This window comes from Syngnathus floridae, chromosome 16, assembly GCF_059516105.1.
Source record: "Syngnathus floridae isolate MCC-2025c chromosome 16, RoL_Sflo_1.0, whole genome shotgun sequence".
Classification (NCBI taxonomy): domain Eukaryota; kingdom Metazoa; phylum Chordata; class Actinopteri; order Syngnathiformes; family Syngnathidae; genus Syngnathus; species Syngnathus floridae.
In genome coordinates, this window is record NC_142428.1 from 5,090,067 (window position 1) to 5,105,085 (window position 15,019).

General features: G+C 42.2%; 4 protein-coding genes across 9 annotated transcripts; 3 read left to right on the forward strand and 1 right to left on the reverse strand.

The window, feature by feature from the left end:
- Positions 1-115: 115 nt before the first annotated feature.
- Positions 116-3,926, reverse strand: angel1 (angel homolog 1 (Drosophila)). 2 transcript variants are annotated; one of them, XM_088356513.1, is made up of 11 exons: positions 3,805-3,926; positions 2,693-3,319; positions 2,401-2,612; positions 2,262-2,331; positions 2,106-2,188; positions 1,746-2,006; positions 1,420-1,561; positions 1,229-1,351; positions 1,138-1,162; positions 891-1,048; positions 116-823 (listed from the first exon to the last, which is right to left on the reverse strand). In XM_088356513.1, the coding sequence occupies exons 1-11, from the start codon at positions 3,893-3,895 to the stop codon at positions 666-668; spliced, it is 1,950 nt and encodes a 649-aa protein (XP_088212639.1). In that variant the 5' UTR covers positions 3,896-3,926; the 3' UTR covers positions 116-665. The 2 variants fall into 2 exon arrangements, with proteins under 2 accessions (XP_088212639.1, XP_088212638.1); XM_088356512.1 differs by having other exon boundaries at positions 1,746-2,188.
- lrrc74a (leucine rich repeat containing 74A) lies at positions 3,486-7,490 on the forward strand. Of its 2 annotated transcripts, none has more exons than XM_088356518.1 (13): positions 3,486-4,449; positions 4,520-4,698; positions 4,766-4,873; positions 4,956-5,049; positions 5,250-5,299; positions 5,371-5,452; positions 5,550-5,635; positions 5,698-5,892; positions 5,959-6,054; positions 6,117-6,260; positions 6,329-6,433; positions 6,581-6,666; positions 6,898-7,490. In XM_088356518.1, the coding sequence occupies exons 1-13, from the start codon at positions 4,323-4,325 to the stop codon at positions 7,469-7,471; spliced, it is 1,926 nt and encodes a 641-aa protein (XP_088212644.1). In that variant the 5' UTR covers positions 3,486-4,322; the 3' UTR covers positions 7,472-7,490. The 2 variants fall into 2 exon arrangements, with proteins under 2 accessions (XP_088212644.1, XP_088212646.1); XM_088356520.1 differs by having other exon boundaries at positions 4,526-4,698.
- A 34-nt stretch (positions 7,491-7,524) lies between these two features.
- Positions 7,525-9,735, forward strand: olfm4.1 (olfactomedin 4, tandem duplicate 1). The gene is made up of 5 exons (XM_088356522.1): positions 7,525-7,922; positions 7,996-8,169; positions 8,317-8,529; positions 8,587-8,734; positions 8,805-9,735. Exons 1-5 carry the CDS (start codon positions 7,806-7,808, stop codon positions 9,638-9,640), a joined length of 1,488 nt encoding a protein of 495 aa, XP_088212648.1. The 5' UTR covers positions 7,525-7,805; the 3' UTR covers positions 9,641-9,735.
- Positions 9,736-9,971: 236 nt separating this feature from the next.
- On the forward strand, positions 9,972-14,973 carry mis18bp1 (MIS18 binding protein 1). Of its 4 annotated transcripts, none has more exons than XM_088356507.1 (16): positions 9,972-10,651; positions 10,738-10,869; positions 10,938-11,158; positions 11,386-11,459; positions 11,534-11,655; positions 11,729-11,819; positions 12,020-12,120; positions 12,207-12,355; positions 12,448-12,520; positions 12,662-13,634; positions 13,696-13,880; positions 13,950-14,077; positions 14,143-14,276; positions 14,391-14,475; positions 14,544-14,598; positions 14,755-14,973. In XM_088356507.1, the coding sequence occupies exons 1-16, from the start codon at positions 10,045-10,047 to the stop codon at positions 14,853-14,855; spliced, it is 3,231 nt and encodes a 1,076-aa protein (XP_088212633.1). In that variant the 5' UTR covers positions 9,972-10,044; the 3' UTR covers positions 14,856-14,973. The 4 variants fall into 4 exon arrangements, with proteins under 4 accessions (XP_088212633.1, XP_088212634.1, XP_088212636.1 ...); XM_088356508.1 differs by having other exon boundaries at positions 12,451-12,520; XM_088356510.1 differs by having other exon boundaries at positions 12,026-12,120.
- Positions 14,974-15,019: the final 46 nt, after the last annotated feature.

The following is a 15,019-nucleotide window of genomic DNA, read 5'->3' on the forward strand; positions in this document are numbered from 1 at the left end:
TTTCCACGCTTCAATAAACATATCTCTAACATCTCCAGATGTAAAAACACTTGACCTTGTTTATGACACCGGGAAACAGACGGAACCTTGTTAGGAAGAAACATTTGCTGACCCATTTCTTTCTTCCTTGTATGAATATATTAGATGTTACAAAAGCAATGCAGACAAGCAGCCAAGCAGCATTAAGGTCAAAGTAGTGCACATTAAACTACACATCCATGAAATAGTCTTTGGTATGTCCACCGTGGATGACATTTTTTTTTTTTACTCATGTGACAAACATGGCCTCCCCCAATCACATCTCAAGTATTTGATTGAAATCCACAGTGGTGGGCTATTAAGGCAAAAGCTCTAAAAAAAAAAGTGTCACAAACATTTCCAGACTAAATTACATTGTCCGGAATAAAACGTTTAATGAAAGAAAATGGAAAAATAAAAAAAATCATGTATTCAATACAGTAACACTTTTTAAATACTTACAATAAAAAAAAAAAACAATAAAATGTGCAAATTGTCAACCGCAAAGGTTATTACTACAGCGTATAGAAATGTTTAAACCTTTTTGCTTCTTGTCTCCTTTAACTTGAAACCCAAGTCAGGATATGCATAACAAAAAATCGCAGAGCGATATTGCCCACTACAAAATTCTCTCCAAAGACCCGTTTTTAACACTCTGTGTTCAAGTCCAATTGAAATTTTGCCACAAGACTGAGATGATCAGATGGAAATATGTAGCTGGGAAGACTTTCCATGGAACATAAGCTTTCCTCAGATAGCAGCGAGAGATAGCCAAGCAACTTCAGACCTTCGCGACCAAATTGGCCTGATAAGTAAAACAAAAATGATTGTTACCAAAATTGTGCAAATATTGAATGTGATATAATTCATACCTGCTCCAGCTGAGATGCGTTCAGGGGAATAGAAGATGTAGTCCACGATGGCTCCGCCTTCAGAGTGCAGCGTCGTGACTTCCGGGTCAGCAGAGTCGGCTAATGCGTGTTCATAGGCGGACTCCAGGTCTAACTGGTGTGTGATTTTGTGTTGAAAACTATCACACACAAACATCACAAGAAATTATGTTGTGTATCGCAATTAAAAGGCTTTCTGATAGGCGAAGAGTATTTCGGTATAACAAACCTAAAATCTGTTCTGCTTGACACATCTTAAAAAAAAAGAAAAGAATATGAATTAAATGCATTTGGTGGCGAGCGTATATTTTTAGCTCTACCTAGATTGTTGTCAGTGAAACCCGGAATAAACGGTAAATCACTTGGACGAATACAAGAAAGTGGACAAAAGCGCAGTTCCAAGAGGAAGTCGTGGCTGTAGTGACGTTTTCCACCAGTAGGGGCTTGAAAAATCACAATACAATTAGTCATATTGTTATTGCTAATATAGAACAATAATTCAAATACTGACCTGTGACTGGATTGTGGCTTGCATTCACCTCACCAAAAGCCACATACTGGCATCGGTCAGAAATTCCAAGACAGTCGGGCCATAGAGGAGCATGCAGTACATCATGAGTAGCTCTGTGTGAAAAATCCTTCTGACCCGACACCTGTCGGGGAAAGTGAAAGTGAGTCGATAAAATAAATTAAATGTCATTAGTACCGTTATTGAAATATTTGGTAACATGGCAGCTTAGTGGGAGCCAAATCTGCCTCACAGTTCTGAAGATCAAGCTTCAGTTCCAAAACTGCCGGTGTACCTAATGAAGTGTCCATTAAGTGGTGGAGTCTCACCATCCATGTCGGCAATCCTTGGAAATCGAGTTCCCCGGTGGTGATGAATTGGTAAAGAGGCATCCTCGGCACAGAGTTGAAGTCCCCGCACAAGATGACGTTACAGTGTTCGCCTTTATTCTTCCACGTTTTCACCACGCTGTTGATCTCGGCCAGCATTATGGCTAGTTGAGCTAGCTTGATGTCTCCCCTCCTGGGATTAAACAGCAGGTGCGTGTTGGCCACGCACAGCAAGGATCCCTTCGACGTGACCTCTGACCCCTGATAGACAACAGGCCGAAGCAGCACGATGATGCCCACGTTGTGTCGGTCCAGGAGTTTAGTTTGGGGTCTCAAGAACTCTACGGGCTTGACGGACACCTCGGAGAAGCGACTGCTGCGGTAGCAGGTGGCACAGCCGTCCGTCTTGTTCCCCGTGCGCTGCTTGTAGACACAGTTGTAGCCTGGAAAAGCATCAGAAGAACATTTGAGTGAAATCTGGAAATTGATATCCAGCAAATAATTTAGACGACTCACCCATCTGGGTCAGAAAAGGCTGCAGTTGTGTTTGATAGTGGTTCTCCTGGACTTCTTGGAGACAAAGAATCTGAATAGCAACATAAAAAGTTTTTTTTTTGTGCAATTGTTAACTGTTGTGTGGTCGTATTTGACTCACATCTGGCGCCCATTTCTGTATTTCCTCCAAAAGCAGCCTGTAGCGGTTGCTCCACTCCAGTACCTCTCGAGAGCAGTGCATGTACAGCTCAATGTTAGCTTCCAGCAGGTCCTGAGCCAAGATGTTGTAGGACATGACAGTAAAGTCCATGGAGGGTTTCGTGAGCGCGTCGGAGTGCTGTGTTGAGACATCTTGCCATGGCCGCCACATTACTGTTGGAAAACATAAATGCACGTGAAGGATTTTGAATTGAGATGTAATCTGAGCCAAAAGGAAGATGCCACATCCGCACCTTCAAAGGGCGTTGTCTGCTCCAGTGATGGATGATAGCTCAGAGTAGGAAACTGCCAGCGTGGGCAAAAGATTTCCTCTTTACCGTCGGGTCCTGCAGGGAAGTGCCATCCGCTGGGTGGATGACGGCGATTTTCAGCGCTGGAGAGAAGCGATGTCTGCTTCCAGTTTGCTACACCGGGGAACATTAGAGGATCATATTCATCCCAGCACTCGCTTTGTTGTGTGGGTGCATTTCCTGGCTCGACTGCACTTTCCGTCCTTGCCAGAGCCTCTATAAGACAGATGAAGTCATCATCCTCAGATTCAGTTTCTTTATTGTTTGGATGGACAAGCGGACAGTGCATTTGCCCGATTTCTTCTTTAGGTGTCTCCTGTTTAACTTCTACTCCCTTTGAGGCATTCTCCATTGCTGCATCTTGGGCCTCACTCATGTTTGTGTCTGCCTCCAGTTTTGCATCCGGTGTCTTATTGTCTTTGTCAAAAAATTGTTCACTTATGTTTTCCTTTTTTTGTCCGGTGGACAAACCGCTTTGGCTGAGCCGCTGGTCAGGCGGGATTTTTGGAAGATTGATGGACATCTGACTTGTGGCAGAAGCACTCTCACACACCACCGTGCCATTGACAACTATAGGAGGGCAACAAAATACAGAATCAGACAAAAGCAGGTACCGATGTATTACTTTTTTTTTTTTAGATAAATTGCACATGGCCTCATATTTACAAAATATAAAAAAGAACAGCTATGTTGCCTCAAAACATTGCCACGCCCTGTTATCATGACGTCACACGCAAAGAGTTCTGCTAACAGGTGCAAGCTAACACGTTAGCATGTCCCCCCCACTCACCAGTGTTTACCAAACTCAACAGTTAAGTAGTGCTCTAAAATATTACTTTCTCCACACTTTAGCTTTGCACAATAACATGTCATCATACAAAACGTCAGCTTTAACTCACGTGACAATTAAAGCTACCGAGTCTACAAGCAAAATGCATGATAAACTAAGCACTAGCGACGTAGCTTATTTAGCGTTGCAGAGCGTTGGCCAAAGGTGGATATAATGGTTATATGGAATAAAACGCATAAACATGCTTTTTTCCAATTTTGCTTACCCGAGGGGCGTCTACGCAAGTATTGTGATAGCGGGTACATAGCGTAAAATAACAGGCAGCGGATCATGCTTCTTTTCTCCCGTCTGCGCATGCGCCATCAGAGCTCCCTTGGATGCAGAGCACATAGTCAAGACCTAAATAACAAGTTTTCATCATAAAACCAAACTTCATGACAACGACTGATGGAACTCAGAGATATGTTGCAAACTTAGCTTTAATTCAACAATTCTAAAAACTTTTTTCTTCCATACTGGGCCGCAGCATGTCATCCTTTTCCATCAAATTCTATTTTTACATCCTCCCTGACACCAGCTCATGTCTTCCATCAACCTCTTCCTTTCATACAATTCTATTTACTCAAACTGAAGAAGTCCGGGATGCATGTACATAATTTAGTGTGGTACACACCACGTGCCGTCTGACAGATAGATTTACACAAAGGTGTTCTCTTTCAGCTCACAGACTTCTGCAGCAATGAAGAATATGGCTCCACAGGAAATTCCTTGTTTCTCCATTGCATGTTTTTAGTTTCACAGCTAATGCAAATGTCAACTCTGTCTTTTGAGTCTCTCTGTTTAGAGGATGATGATCCATCTACCAAATTAAGACGAGGCTTGGAAGAGGATTTGGACGCAGATTTAGATGGTGAGTGCATTATAACATAAGCTCTCAACTTAATTACCATTTATTTTTAACATTTTGTGCATCCCCAAAGCTACAGATGATGAAACCTTGGGTTCTACATCTGTAGCTGATGTCTACCTACAAGCCTGCAAGCTGTTGGGTGTTGTTCCAGTGTCCTCCTTCATCCGGAACCTCGACTCTCCCACCATGACCCTCAGCCACTATGGTCTTGGACCGTTGGGGTGCAAGGCACTCGCTATTGCTTTGGTGGTGAGTTGCAAAATTGGAGCATGTCAATCATTTTGATAGATGCTATCAAAAATTATTTTGCACTCAGAGTGACATGCATATCAACACTCTGGAACTGGCAGACAACGACATCCAAGCAGAGGGAGCCAAGGATATGGCCGAGATGCTAAAAGCTAACTTCACCATTCATCATTTGGTATAAAGAAAAATGCTTTTAATGATAACAAATTAAAAATAAATATATTTATGGTGCAAGTGGGTGTGTATACATATTATAGGACCTGTCCAACAACCATCTTCATTCTTCTGGCGCTGAGCATGTGGGTAAAATGTTGCTGGACAGCTTTTCACTAAAATCAATCAAACTTTCAGGTATGTACAGTATATAATGATGTTAATGTTTAAACTCTATTCTGTATACTGTTATGAACTCATAATGTGGACAATTCTCATCCCTGGATTGGATATATTATCAATGTCATTACATGTCATATTATCAATAATATTATTAGCTAGTTAGCTATAGCTAATGTTGCTAGCTAGTCATTATTATGTTTTGTTTCATCCAACAGGAAATGGATTTATAGACGATGATGCAAAGTATTTTGCAGAAGCGTTTTCTGTGAGTTCTTCCATCCATCGACATTTGACCCTTGCACTCTTTTCTTACGTTGCAAATATTTTTACATTTAGGTCAATGTAAGTATTAAGGAATTAGACCTCAGCCATAATAAGTTTTGTGGACGAGGAGGAGAGTATCTTGGACTGTTGTTAGGTATGCTAGCAATCGTTCACCTACTTGTTTTTGTTAATGTGTTGGCATGACTGTTGGATAATAGGTTAAGGTTTATTCCTATTTTACATATTTGCAGCAAATGCCGAGCATCTGGAGGTGCTGAATCTTTGTTGGAATCAACTCAGAATGAAAGGAGCTGTTGCGTTTTGCGCCGGACTCAAGGTACATGGACCTTGGAGTCTTAAAATATAACACTTGGTCTCATTGTCTTCCTCCATATTTAGGTGAATACAATGTTAAAGCACCTTGACCTATCATGGAACGGTTTTGGGAACGAAGGAGCCCTAGCAATGGGTGAAGCTCTGAAATCCAATCACACTCTGGTGCACCTCAATCTCAACAACAATCGCATCACCAATGAAGGTGTCAGCATGCTCTGCAGGGGTCTCGAGTACAACGACACCCTACGGGTACTGATGGTGAGTAAACTCGTGGTAACCAGCCGACTGTCTGATATAAAATCATGTTTTTAATTGCTCCTACAGGTGGCTTACAATTCACTAACAGTAGAGGGAGCGCTGTCCCTTCTCAATATGGTGAAGAAAATGTCGAAAACTGCCTTGGAGGAGATTAATATATGCGTAAGTGAACATCATCAACGACATATATTACAGTCATTTATTTTATTTTTTTATCCGAGCAGAACGTATTGGTCAATGAAACCTTTTTAAATCTGCTGGAGGTGACGTGTGAAGATCATCCTGGTTTGGATGTGCAGTACGGAGGGGTTGGAGGATTTATTGCGAAGAAACCAGTAAAACGCATCGACCCAATGAAAGTCATCCAGGTTGGTTATATGTCCTCATGAAAAGTATATCCAATGTCTGTTGTAAATTTATTTTGCATTTATTGAAGGACTATCTGGATCAACGCAAGCTACGTCTGTGGGATTTCTTCCGAAATATTGACAAAGATGCCACCATGCGAGTTTCTGTGGTTGATTTCAGGAACGCAATCCAGGTTTGAATAATAATTGACCATATTTTTTAAAAATACACTATGGTTTATGTATTGCAAAGTGCGTTTAGGAAGAACTGCAACAGAGTCTATAAAAATAGAACCAAGAGACTTTTAATATATTTCATCTTTCCTTTGGAATTTGAAAAGCAATCAAGCATTCCCTTGGATCGATTTCAAATTGAGGAACTTATCCAAAGGCTCGATCGCGACGGGACGGGAATGGTGGACTACAGGTGACGATGTCTCATAATGTTGACTTATATTTGTCTTTTTCATTGCTCCTCTCTGTGTATTGTTATAAAATATTTAGTGGTGGCAACTCTCTCGTCAAACACTGGTTTTATTAGTTAATGATGCTGTCAAACAGTTTGATTTATAACTCAACAACGTTATGTCGTCATACTCATTGAGGTGTCTGTGTTAATATTTAGCTTGATCCCATGGAGCTATTTTGTTCTCTGCAGGGGACTGGTGGATACCAGAAAGCAGATGGTGCAGAATCACCGGCGACAACTGCGCAAGGTCGCATCCCGTCAGAAGAAAGAGAAGCACAAGAGCGACCGCATCCTCAAGACGTTCCAGAGCGCCGTGGAAGCGGTGACGCCGCACGGCTCGGTGGTCATATCTCCAGGAGAAACCAGAGAAGATTCCACCGGGCCTCATCGCTTCTCGGCTACTCCTCTCAGCTCTTGGCACCATATTGTGATGTCTCATAGTGGTACGGTCTCCAACCCCAGCAGTGACCACCTGCCCATGTCGGCAGGGGTGACGCCAAGCCGATTCATCAAGTCTTCAAATTTACACTCATGTTCTCAACCCAACCTGCTGAGTGGTTCCGCTCAGTCTGCCCAAGCACGGGCGGTACGCTCCAATCCGGAGATGGGCCACACCAAGCTTAAGCAACCAATCGTCAACCACCTGACCAGGTCCAGACCTGCTCTTGATGCCACGCAGCTCGAGATTAACACCAAGAAAGAGAAGAAATCTAGAGCAAAGAAAGATGTGGCAAAATACTCAAAGAATCCCAAAACATTTTAAAAAATATAATCAGAACCAATGTCTCAATATTTTAAAAATATAAAAGGATAAATGTGTCCCAAACTTGACTCGGAAAACGGAATAAACACAAACGTGCCCTCATCATTCTGTCCACCTTTCAATGTTGACCTCAATCAGACGTATCAAATACACACACAAAGAATACATGAGGGAATTCTGTCAGCTGTTGAACACACCCAACCGCATGCCCATGGATAATTTCAACCTAAACGAGTTCCTGTTTGCTGAAGATAAAATTGTTTCATTTTAACCGGAATCCGAGCAAACAATGCTGTGAACCTGGACAGGTGTTCCATCCTTTAAGCAGATTTTAATGGGCTATATAAGCATGGAAGGCTTGGGCCAATGTGTCATTTACCCATCTTGCTATTGCAAAATGATTGTCCCTCTGTATGTCTTGGCTCTACTAGACTCGGCATTGGCCTGGGGGGTAAGTGTATGACTTGAATGGTCTTTTTTTTTTTTATACTTGGGCCTCCATCCATATAATATCTCTGTTTCAGGGTCTGAGCCAGTGGAATGAACTGACTGCGATTGCTGAGGCGGGAAGTGGTGGTGCGGATTTTTGCACTTGTGACGCCTTTTTGCCAAGTGCTACGTTTCCTTTAAAAGATCTCGTGGTGGTGGAAGAGGCAGCTGAGCAGATCTCCCACAGGGTGGAGCTGGAGCTGGCCAAGGTAATCCATTATGATGCAGCATTCCCCTCATATTGTAGATTTTTAAGAAGACGGTTTATTTATTTATATTTTATTTATTTATTTTTTTAATTTTTTTTTACAATTTAAAAAAAAACATTGCATTCAAGACTTGTCCATATTTTTTAGATCGAGGAATATGAGAGTAAGATGTCCCAATATGCGGAAAAAATCCTCGAGCTGACAAGGGAAATTGAGCTACTGGAAAAGGAACCTGATGGCCATAGTGATGCCACTCTGGAAGACATGGAGGTGAAGATTAAACAAGTTGAAGCTCTAATTAAAGAGCTGAAGCTTTCATTCCAAAGCTCAGCTGCTTTCTTCCAGTCGCTTCGTGAAGAGGTAAGTTGATGTGCTGGCTCAAACTATATACTATATAACTATTTTTTTCATGCTCAGATCACAGTCATGGTGGAGACCCTGAACCAGCTGGAGAAGACCCACGATAAGAATTTGGTTCTCCAGACACGCCGAGAGTACATCAAGATCCAAATGCAGCTAGAAGAGTGCGAGAGACGCCACCAAGAGATCTTCAACCCCAACATCGGTAAGCCACACTTTTCGTAGACGTGTGTGTGTGAATGAATTTAAGGACACGTTTCTTTCTCTCTGTGAAGGTTCCTGCGATCATACAGGTATCATCAGGGTCAGCAAGCCTATCGTGAGTCAACTTAATGCTCTTCTGGGCACCTCCTACATATACGGAGGCTGGGGCAAAGACTCGAAGCCAATTCCTGACAGGAAGTCCATGTACTGGTTCTCCGGAGACTCCTCTTGGTACATTGATGACATTAGGTTCTACACAAACTACAAAAATCTGGTTTTAAGAATCCCTTTCTTGCATCATACCATGTCAAATGGATGGAATGGTCTTGGAAGCAATTATATAGTTCGTGACAACACACTATATTATCAGAAACACAGTCCATTTGGGTTAGCTAAATATAATTTTACAAGCTTAAAATATGAAACCAGAGTGATTCCTGGGGCAAGCTCGACCTTTTCCTACGCCAATTATGCATATCAGTTCTTTGATTTTGCTTCGGATGAGAATGGCCTTTGGGTGACGTATGCCACGGATGAGTCAAATGGCAAAATGGTCATTGCTAAAATAAATGAAGAGTCTTTTGGGATTGAGGAAATATGGGAGACTAATATCTATAAACCAACCATTAATAACATCTTTATGGTGTGTGGTGTTCTTTATGCTGTCAGGACAATTGACATCCAGAATGAAGAGATATTTTTCATGTTTGACACTAAAACCAAAGAAGAAAAGCAAATTAGTATAACATTTGAGCGCTTCCAGGACAAGTATTCCAACCTGGATTATAATCCAACTGATCAGAAATTGTACATGTACAATAATGGCTATTACGTTAACTACCACTTGTGGTTTAACCACACGGCGAAGGCTACAGTTGAACCACCTTTTGCTCCAACCCAAATCTGAGATGAATCCTTTGGAAGGGTTGCATTGAAATTTTCTTCACTTTTTGTCTCATGAAATCAAGTATCCCTTCTAATAAATTCTCTCATGCATCATCAGTCATGTGTGTCTTTTTGAGCAGGCATCAGAGTTCCACTATTAAAAGACATTAGGCTGACTACTGCAGATAGTATGGATTATAAATAGAATAAAAATGAAGGAATAATCTTCATTTTTTTTTCCCAGATAATGAATGGATAGATGGCTGTTCTGAAATATAGTTTCAATAAAGAAAAAAAAACTATGAACGGAAGTGACGTGTATTTTTTCGTAATACGTCATGCGTCTCCGCCCAATGGCGGTCGTTTAAATTTTAAGCTAGTCCTTAGCAACGTCAACCCGGCGAGCACACAATTTTTATAGCAGCTATGGCGTCGTATCAATGTGCTTTACAATGTCCACACACTCTGTACCAATCTCCGGCTAAGGTATTTGCCAAGCTTAAAAAGAAAATACAAGACGGAGAACAAACGACGTGTGGAGTTGGACAATACGCAACGCAAATGACAACAGGTTGGAGCGGAAGAGACCATTTCTGGGACTCGAATGAACTCCAGCACAAGTTTGGTGAGGAAGAGGCTTTGACAATTTCGCCGATAAAAAGTCCCCAAAAACGGGATGGCTATTCATACGCAATGGAGCTCCCATACACAACCAACGCGTTACATCGATTCAAATCACCAATGGGACGTTTTTTGGAATCGGCGTATGAACCTCGCGTCTGCACGGACCCACATTCAACAAGAGACCTTCGACAGATTTTTGACAAAAACGTCGAGAATGAAATCTCTCCTACTGACTCCTGCATGCCTTCAGTGTCCAGTTTTTCCCCTGCGAGGAAGAAACTGCGAAAAAGAAAAGCAGAAGAGATTAACAAGATTTGCTGCGATGCAAATGTCACATCAGAAATCGGAGATGACAACATTGACACAGTTGCTTATCGCTGCACCCCAAAGAAAACACGCGAGATGGAAGGTAAGGCGATTTGTGTTGTCTTGAACCTGCTTGTCATTTATGCAGTACTAGTTTTGATTAATCCATTAATGTATTGCTTCACAAAGGGTGCAGTGTCTCTTTGGAACGACTCATGTCTCCTGCTAAGATATTTGCTTTCATGAAAGAGAGGGTAACCAGAAGAGAGAGAGAACAAGACAACAGAGACTGCCAAGAACCAGGTGAACCCCCTGATGGAGGTAACGCTTAACCACAAAAGTCATAAAATCAACAAGACATGTGTCCTAAAATTTGTGTTTATTATTAGTTGGATGTCATAGGCCGGAAATTGGGCCAGGAGTCACCCAGGAGTTTGCAGACAACCAGTCAGAAATACTTCATCTCAAAGAGGACTCGCCCCTCAATGTCACGTCGGAGAATATTTTGTTCGATCCCATCCTCCTCAACGAGCCCTCCATCTGCATTCCAAAGAAACACAACTCACTGTTCAAGAACAAGCAAAAGGAAAACTTGACAAAAATACCCTACGTGAGTACAAGTTTCATAAAAATTATTTTCTCTTAAAATATTTATTGTTTTGACAAGATTCATATTTATGAGGAACATCACAGTTATAAGCGGGGAGGTTGTCACGCAAATAAAGTAACTTGTGAAATTATGAATGACTATTATTTTTATAATATTACAATGTAATTTATTGTTGTTGAAATCAACTTATAGGCACATTACATTTTTTGTTGTTTTTTTCTTGGCAGGAGAATGCTATTAATCTTAAAGAGTGGTTCCTGAGGAGGAATCATAATGGCATATTTGTGGAAGGAATCCGCATGTAAGTCATTTTTCTCATCTTTTGGCCAAGATTTCAAGTACATTTAGAATTTTTTTGTGTTTCATCTGGCACAGGGAGAACAGGACACCATGGAACAGCAACATCATTGTGGAGAGAATTTCCAGCACTGTGTTGAAAACGTTGTCTGGCAACGTTTACATCTTGGTGGGGAAGATGAATCTGCACATGAAGACTGGTAAGATGAATGGAATGCTGATTGTAATGATCGTGATTGTTTCACTGACTCATGTGTCACATTTTGTCGTTAGACTTTCCCCGCTGGCTTTTGAGGATGTTTGCTCATGGATTCCCTGCAAATTGGAAAGCGCTTTACCACAAGTTTTTGGCAGAATTAAAAGAGTAAGAATCTTTTTCTGCAATATTTCAGACCTGTACATTCTTCTGACAATGTTACAATAAATGAGAAACAGTCAAGTAGAATGGTAAATGAGCGTGATGACGTAACTGAGTGCTGTCTGTAACCTCAAAATGTTGCATGTCTTGGTTGGGACCCCCTTTATTGAAATAAAATAATAAAGCCTGGGTTTGATTTATGTTAGCAACAGAAGAAAAGCAAACACTGTAAAGGCAAGTAAAACAACAGAGAAGTCTGCTCCTGCCCCAACAATAAAAAGACACAAGGAAGCGCCTATCCAGAAGAGTAAGTAGAAGAGGGGAATAATTGATCAAATTTGAATATTCATCAATCTCCAGCATTTAACACTTTAACACACTCTTTTTCTGGAGCAAACACCAGTGCGTTTTTCCAAAAAGTGACCCGGAGCGGTCGGATGATCAAACCACCCCTGGAATACTGGAAAGGAGGCAGGATCTTCATGGATGCAGACTTGAACGCTACCATCTATGACAATTACAACAGCCTTAGCCTCAACTCCGTAAGTACAAATTAGTGATGCCATTTTTTTGTACATTTAGAACAGATGCCCATTGTGTGATGAATTTGTGATCATTTTTATTTGACTTTTAGCAGGATGTTTCAAAAGTGGTGCCTAAGGCAAAGTCTAAAAAAACTACCCAGGCTATTCCTCTCAGCGATAAAGGTAACCGCTAATTTGAGCAGCAAACATTTGCCACCTTGAATGAACTCAACGCAGTTCACTTCAAGTCACAGACTTTTACCATGGCAATAAACAAATCAAATCATAAAAAGATTAAATGACTGTTCTCTCTTATGATTCTAGGTCACACACAAAGCAAATCCAGCAGAGATAGCGTTCCGTCGGCGACACCGAAAAGAGACAAGAGGCCGCAAAGTCAAAGTCTACCTGAAGCGAATCACTCTGTTTCACCCAAAGCAGGAGTGAAGAGGCCGAGCCGCCACGCCGTCAATGAAGAGTCCAAAAATGACAATGCGCTACCGTCAAGTCAACCCAAGAAGCTCCCCCAACAGCGGTCCAAAGCAAAGCCGTGCAATGCTCCTCTGAGGAGGTCAGCGAGAAAAAACACCCCCCTTCAGTTATCCACCGCTAATGAAAACTCACTCGCGTCTGAAGATGAGCAGTCGCGGGACAAGGAGGAAAGGCGAAGCAATCACGCCGCTAGCGTCGATGAGAACACAAGACCCAAACCCCAAAAGTTCCCCAGAAAGGAGTCCAAAAAGAAAGCACTTAAATCTGCTGCGTTAAATACGTCAGAAATAAAGCTCGCTTCACAGTTGTCTGCTGATAAAGAAATATTAGAAGAGGAGCAGGCGCTTTCTACATGGAGGAAAAAACAGGACAAGAGGGGGCATCCGTCACCAAGTCAGTCCCAAAATCTCCCGGTGCAAGAGCCCAAAAGGAGGCAGGCGAGAAAACGGCCCCCGCCTCGCTTTTATGCTCAGGAGGAGGAGGTGCAGGAGAGGCCAAGTCCTCACACCAGCAACTCCAGTGATCAGTCAGACATTGAGAACACATGGCCATCCAAAAAGACTTCCCAAAAGGGGTCCAAAACCAAGGGGTCCAACACTCCTCCATCGAGAAGAGAGGAGGCAGTGAAGCGAAGCAAAAGGAAGCCCAGAAAGCAAAACAGGAACCCGAATCACGACAGCGCCAAACTCACATCGCCCGCAAAGTTGACGCAATCTCACAAGAAAGTCAGCCCAAGGTCCACCGAGTCTCCTCAAGGCCAAGATGAGGATCAGTGGACGCAAGATGAGGAGGCAAAATTACAGCAGTAAGAGCAGCCACAAAATAATAAATGTTGTCTTTAGCAGAAACTCACTTCTCTTTGTCAGGGCTTTGTCCAGGTGTTTCTTGTCCTCTCCCACGGCATTCTGCTGGGAGAAGGTGGCCACGATGGTCGGCACGCGCTCGGCAGAGGAGTGCTACTACAAGGACATGGCCTTGCGAGGCTGCCACGTTCCGGGGAGCAGCACTCAGAAAAAACAAAAGAAAAAGGCGGAACCGCCAAAACCCACAGGTAAGGCGTTTGGAATTGATTACAAACGTTGTGCAAGAGCTTGCAAAACTATTTTTCTTTCTGTTCCAGACTGTCCCGTCATATCAGCAGGCATCGGGACCTTCAAGAGAAAACAGCAGGTGCGCCAGTTCCTGGAGACCATGCCCCGAGAGAATACCGACGACGCCTTCAGCGCACCGCACAATCAGGGCTTTGAGGTTGGCGCCGCTATTTCCTCTTTCTACTCCGGAGATGAGCTGACATTGCTCCTCACCCTTTGTAGTTGCCGCCCTTGTGTTTGGATGGATCGCAGGACTTCCACCTGGAGCCCGTGACACCGAGTACGCTGCATTTTTCTCAAGCGAAGACTCCTCGGTGTCATCACGCCTCTCCCGGAGCGGTGCATTCTACAAACATGTGACTGCTTTGTCTCAATTCTCGCCACACAATTCAGAAAAGCCTTTTTTTTTTTTTGGTACTAGATTTTCCAAGATATGTCCTTGACTTGTCTTGTTCTCCTCAAATTTCAAGGCTCTATGGGGACAAGCTCGTCTTTAACCTACAGAAAGCGATAAAGCAAACTCGGGTCAACGGCTGCAAAAAAGTTCCAGCGAAGGTACTATTTACATTTTGATGATACTTTCTCAGTCAATTTGACTTACTTTCTTTTATTATCCCTGCCAGAACGTTGCTCCCCCACCATCAGTCAAACGAACAACGAAAGCAATTAAAAACTTAGGTAAGGTTTTATTGACAGGGGGTTTGGATTGCTTGAAAATAATTCAAATATACGCAAAACAAAGTAGCACATGGAAAAAGCTTCAATAGCTTTAAGAAAAAATGATTTGTTCTTTCAGACCTAAGCAAGTATGCACCCTCCTTTTCTCCCCCCCAGGAAACGATTCCGTTCTGATCCAGGAGTTGTTTTCAATGAAACCTGCCACGTTGTTAGACAGTGGGGAAGAAGAGGACTTTTACTTCTCTGACAGTGACTGAAATCAATTGACATTAGACATAATTGTAAAGATGTAAATGAAATATATCCATGGCAAATGTTTGTTTTGTTTTAATCGTATTTCATTAAACAAAAACCTACCTTTTTTCCTGTACCATATTTCAGTTTTTTTTTTTTTTTTAAGGGGGGTTATTGTCAACAGATC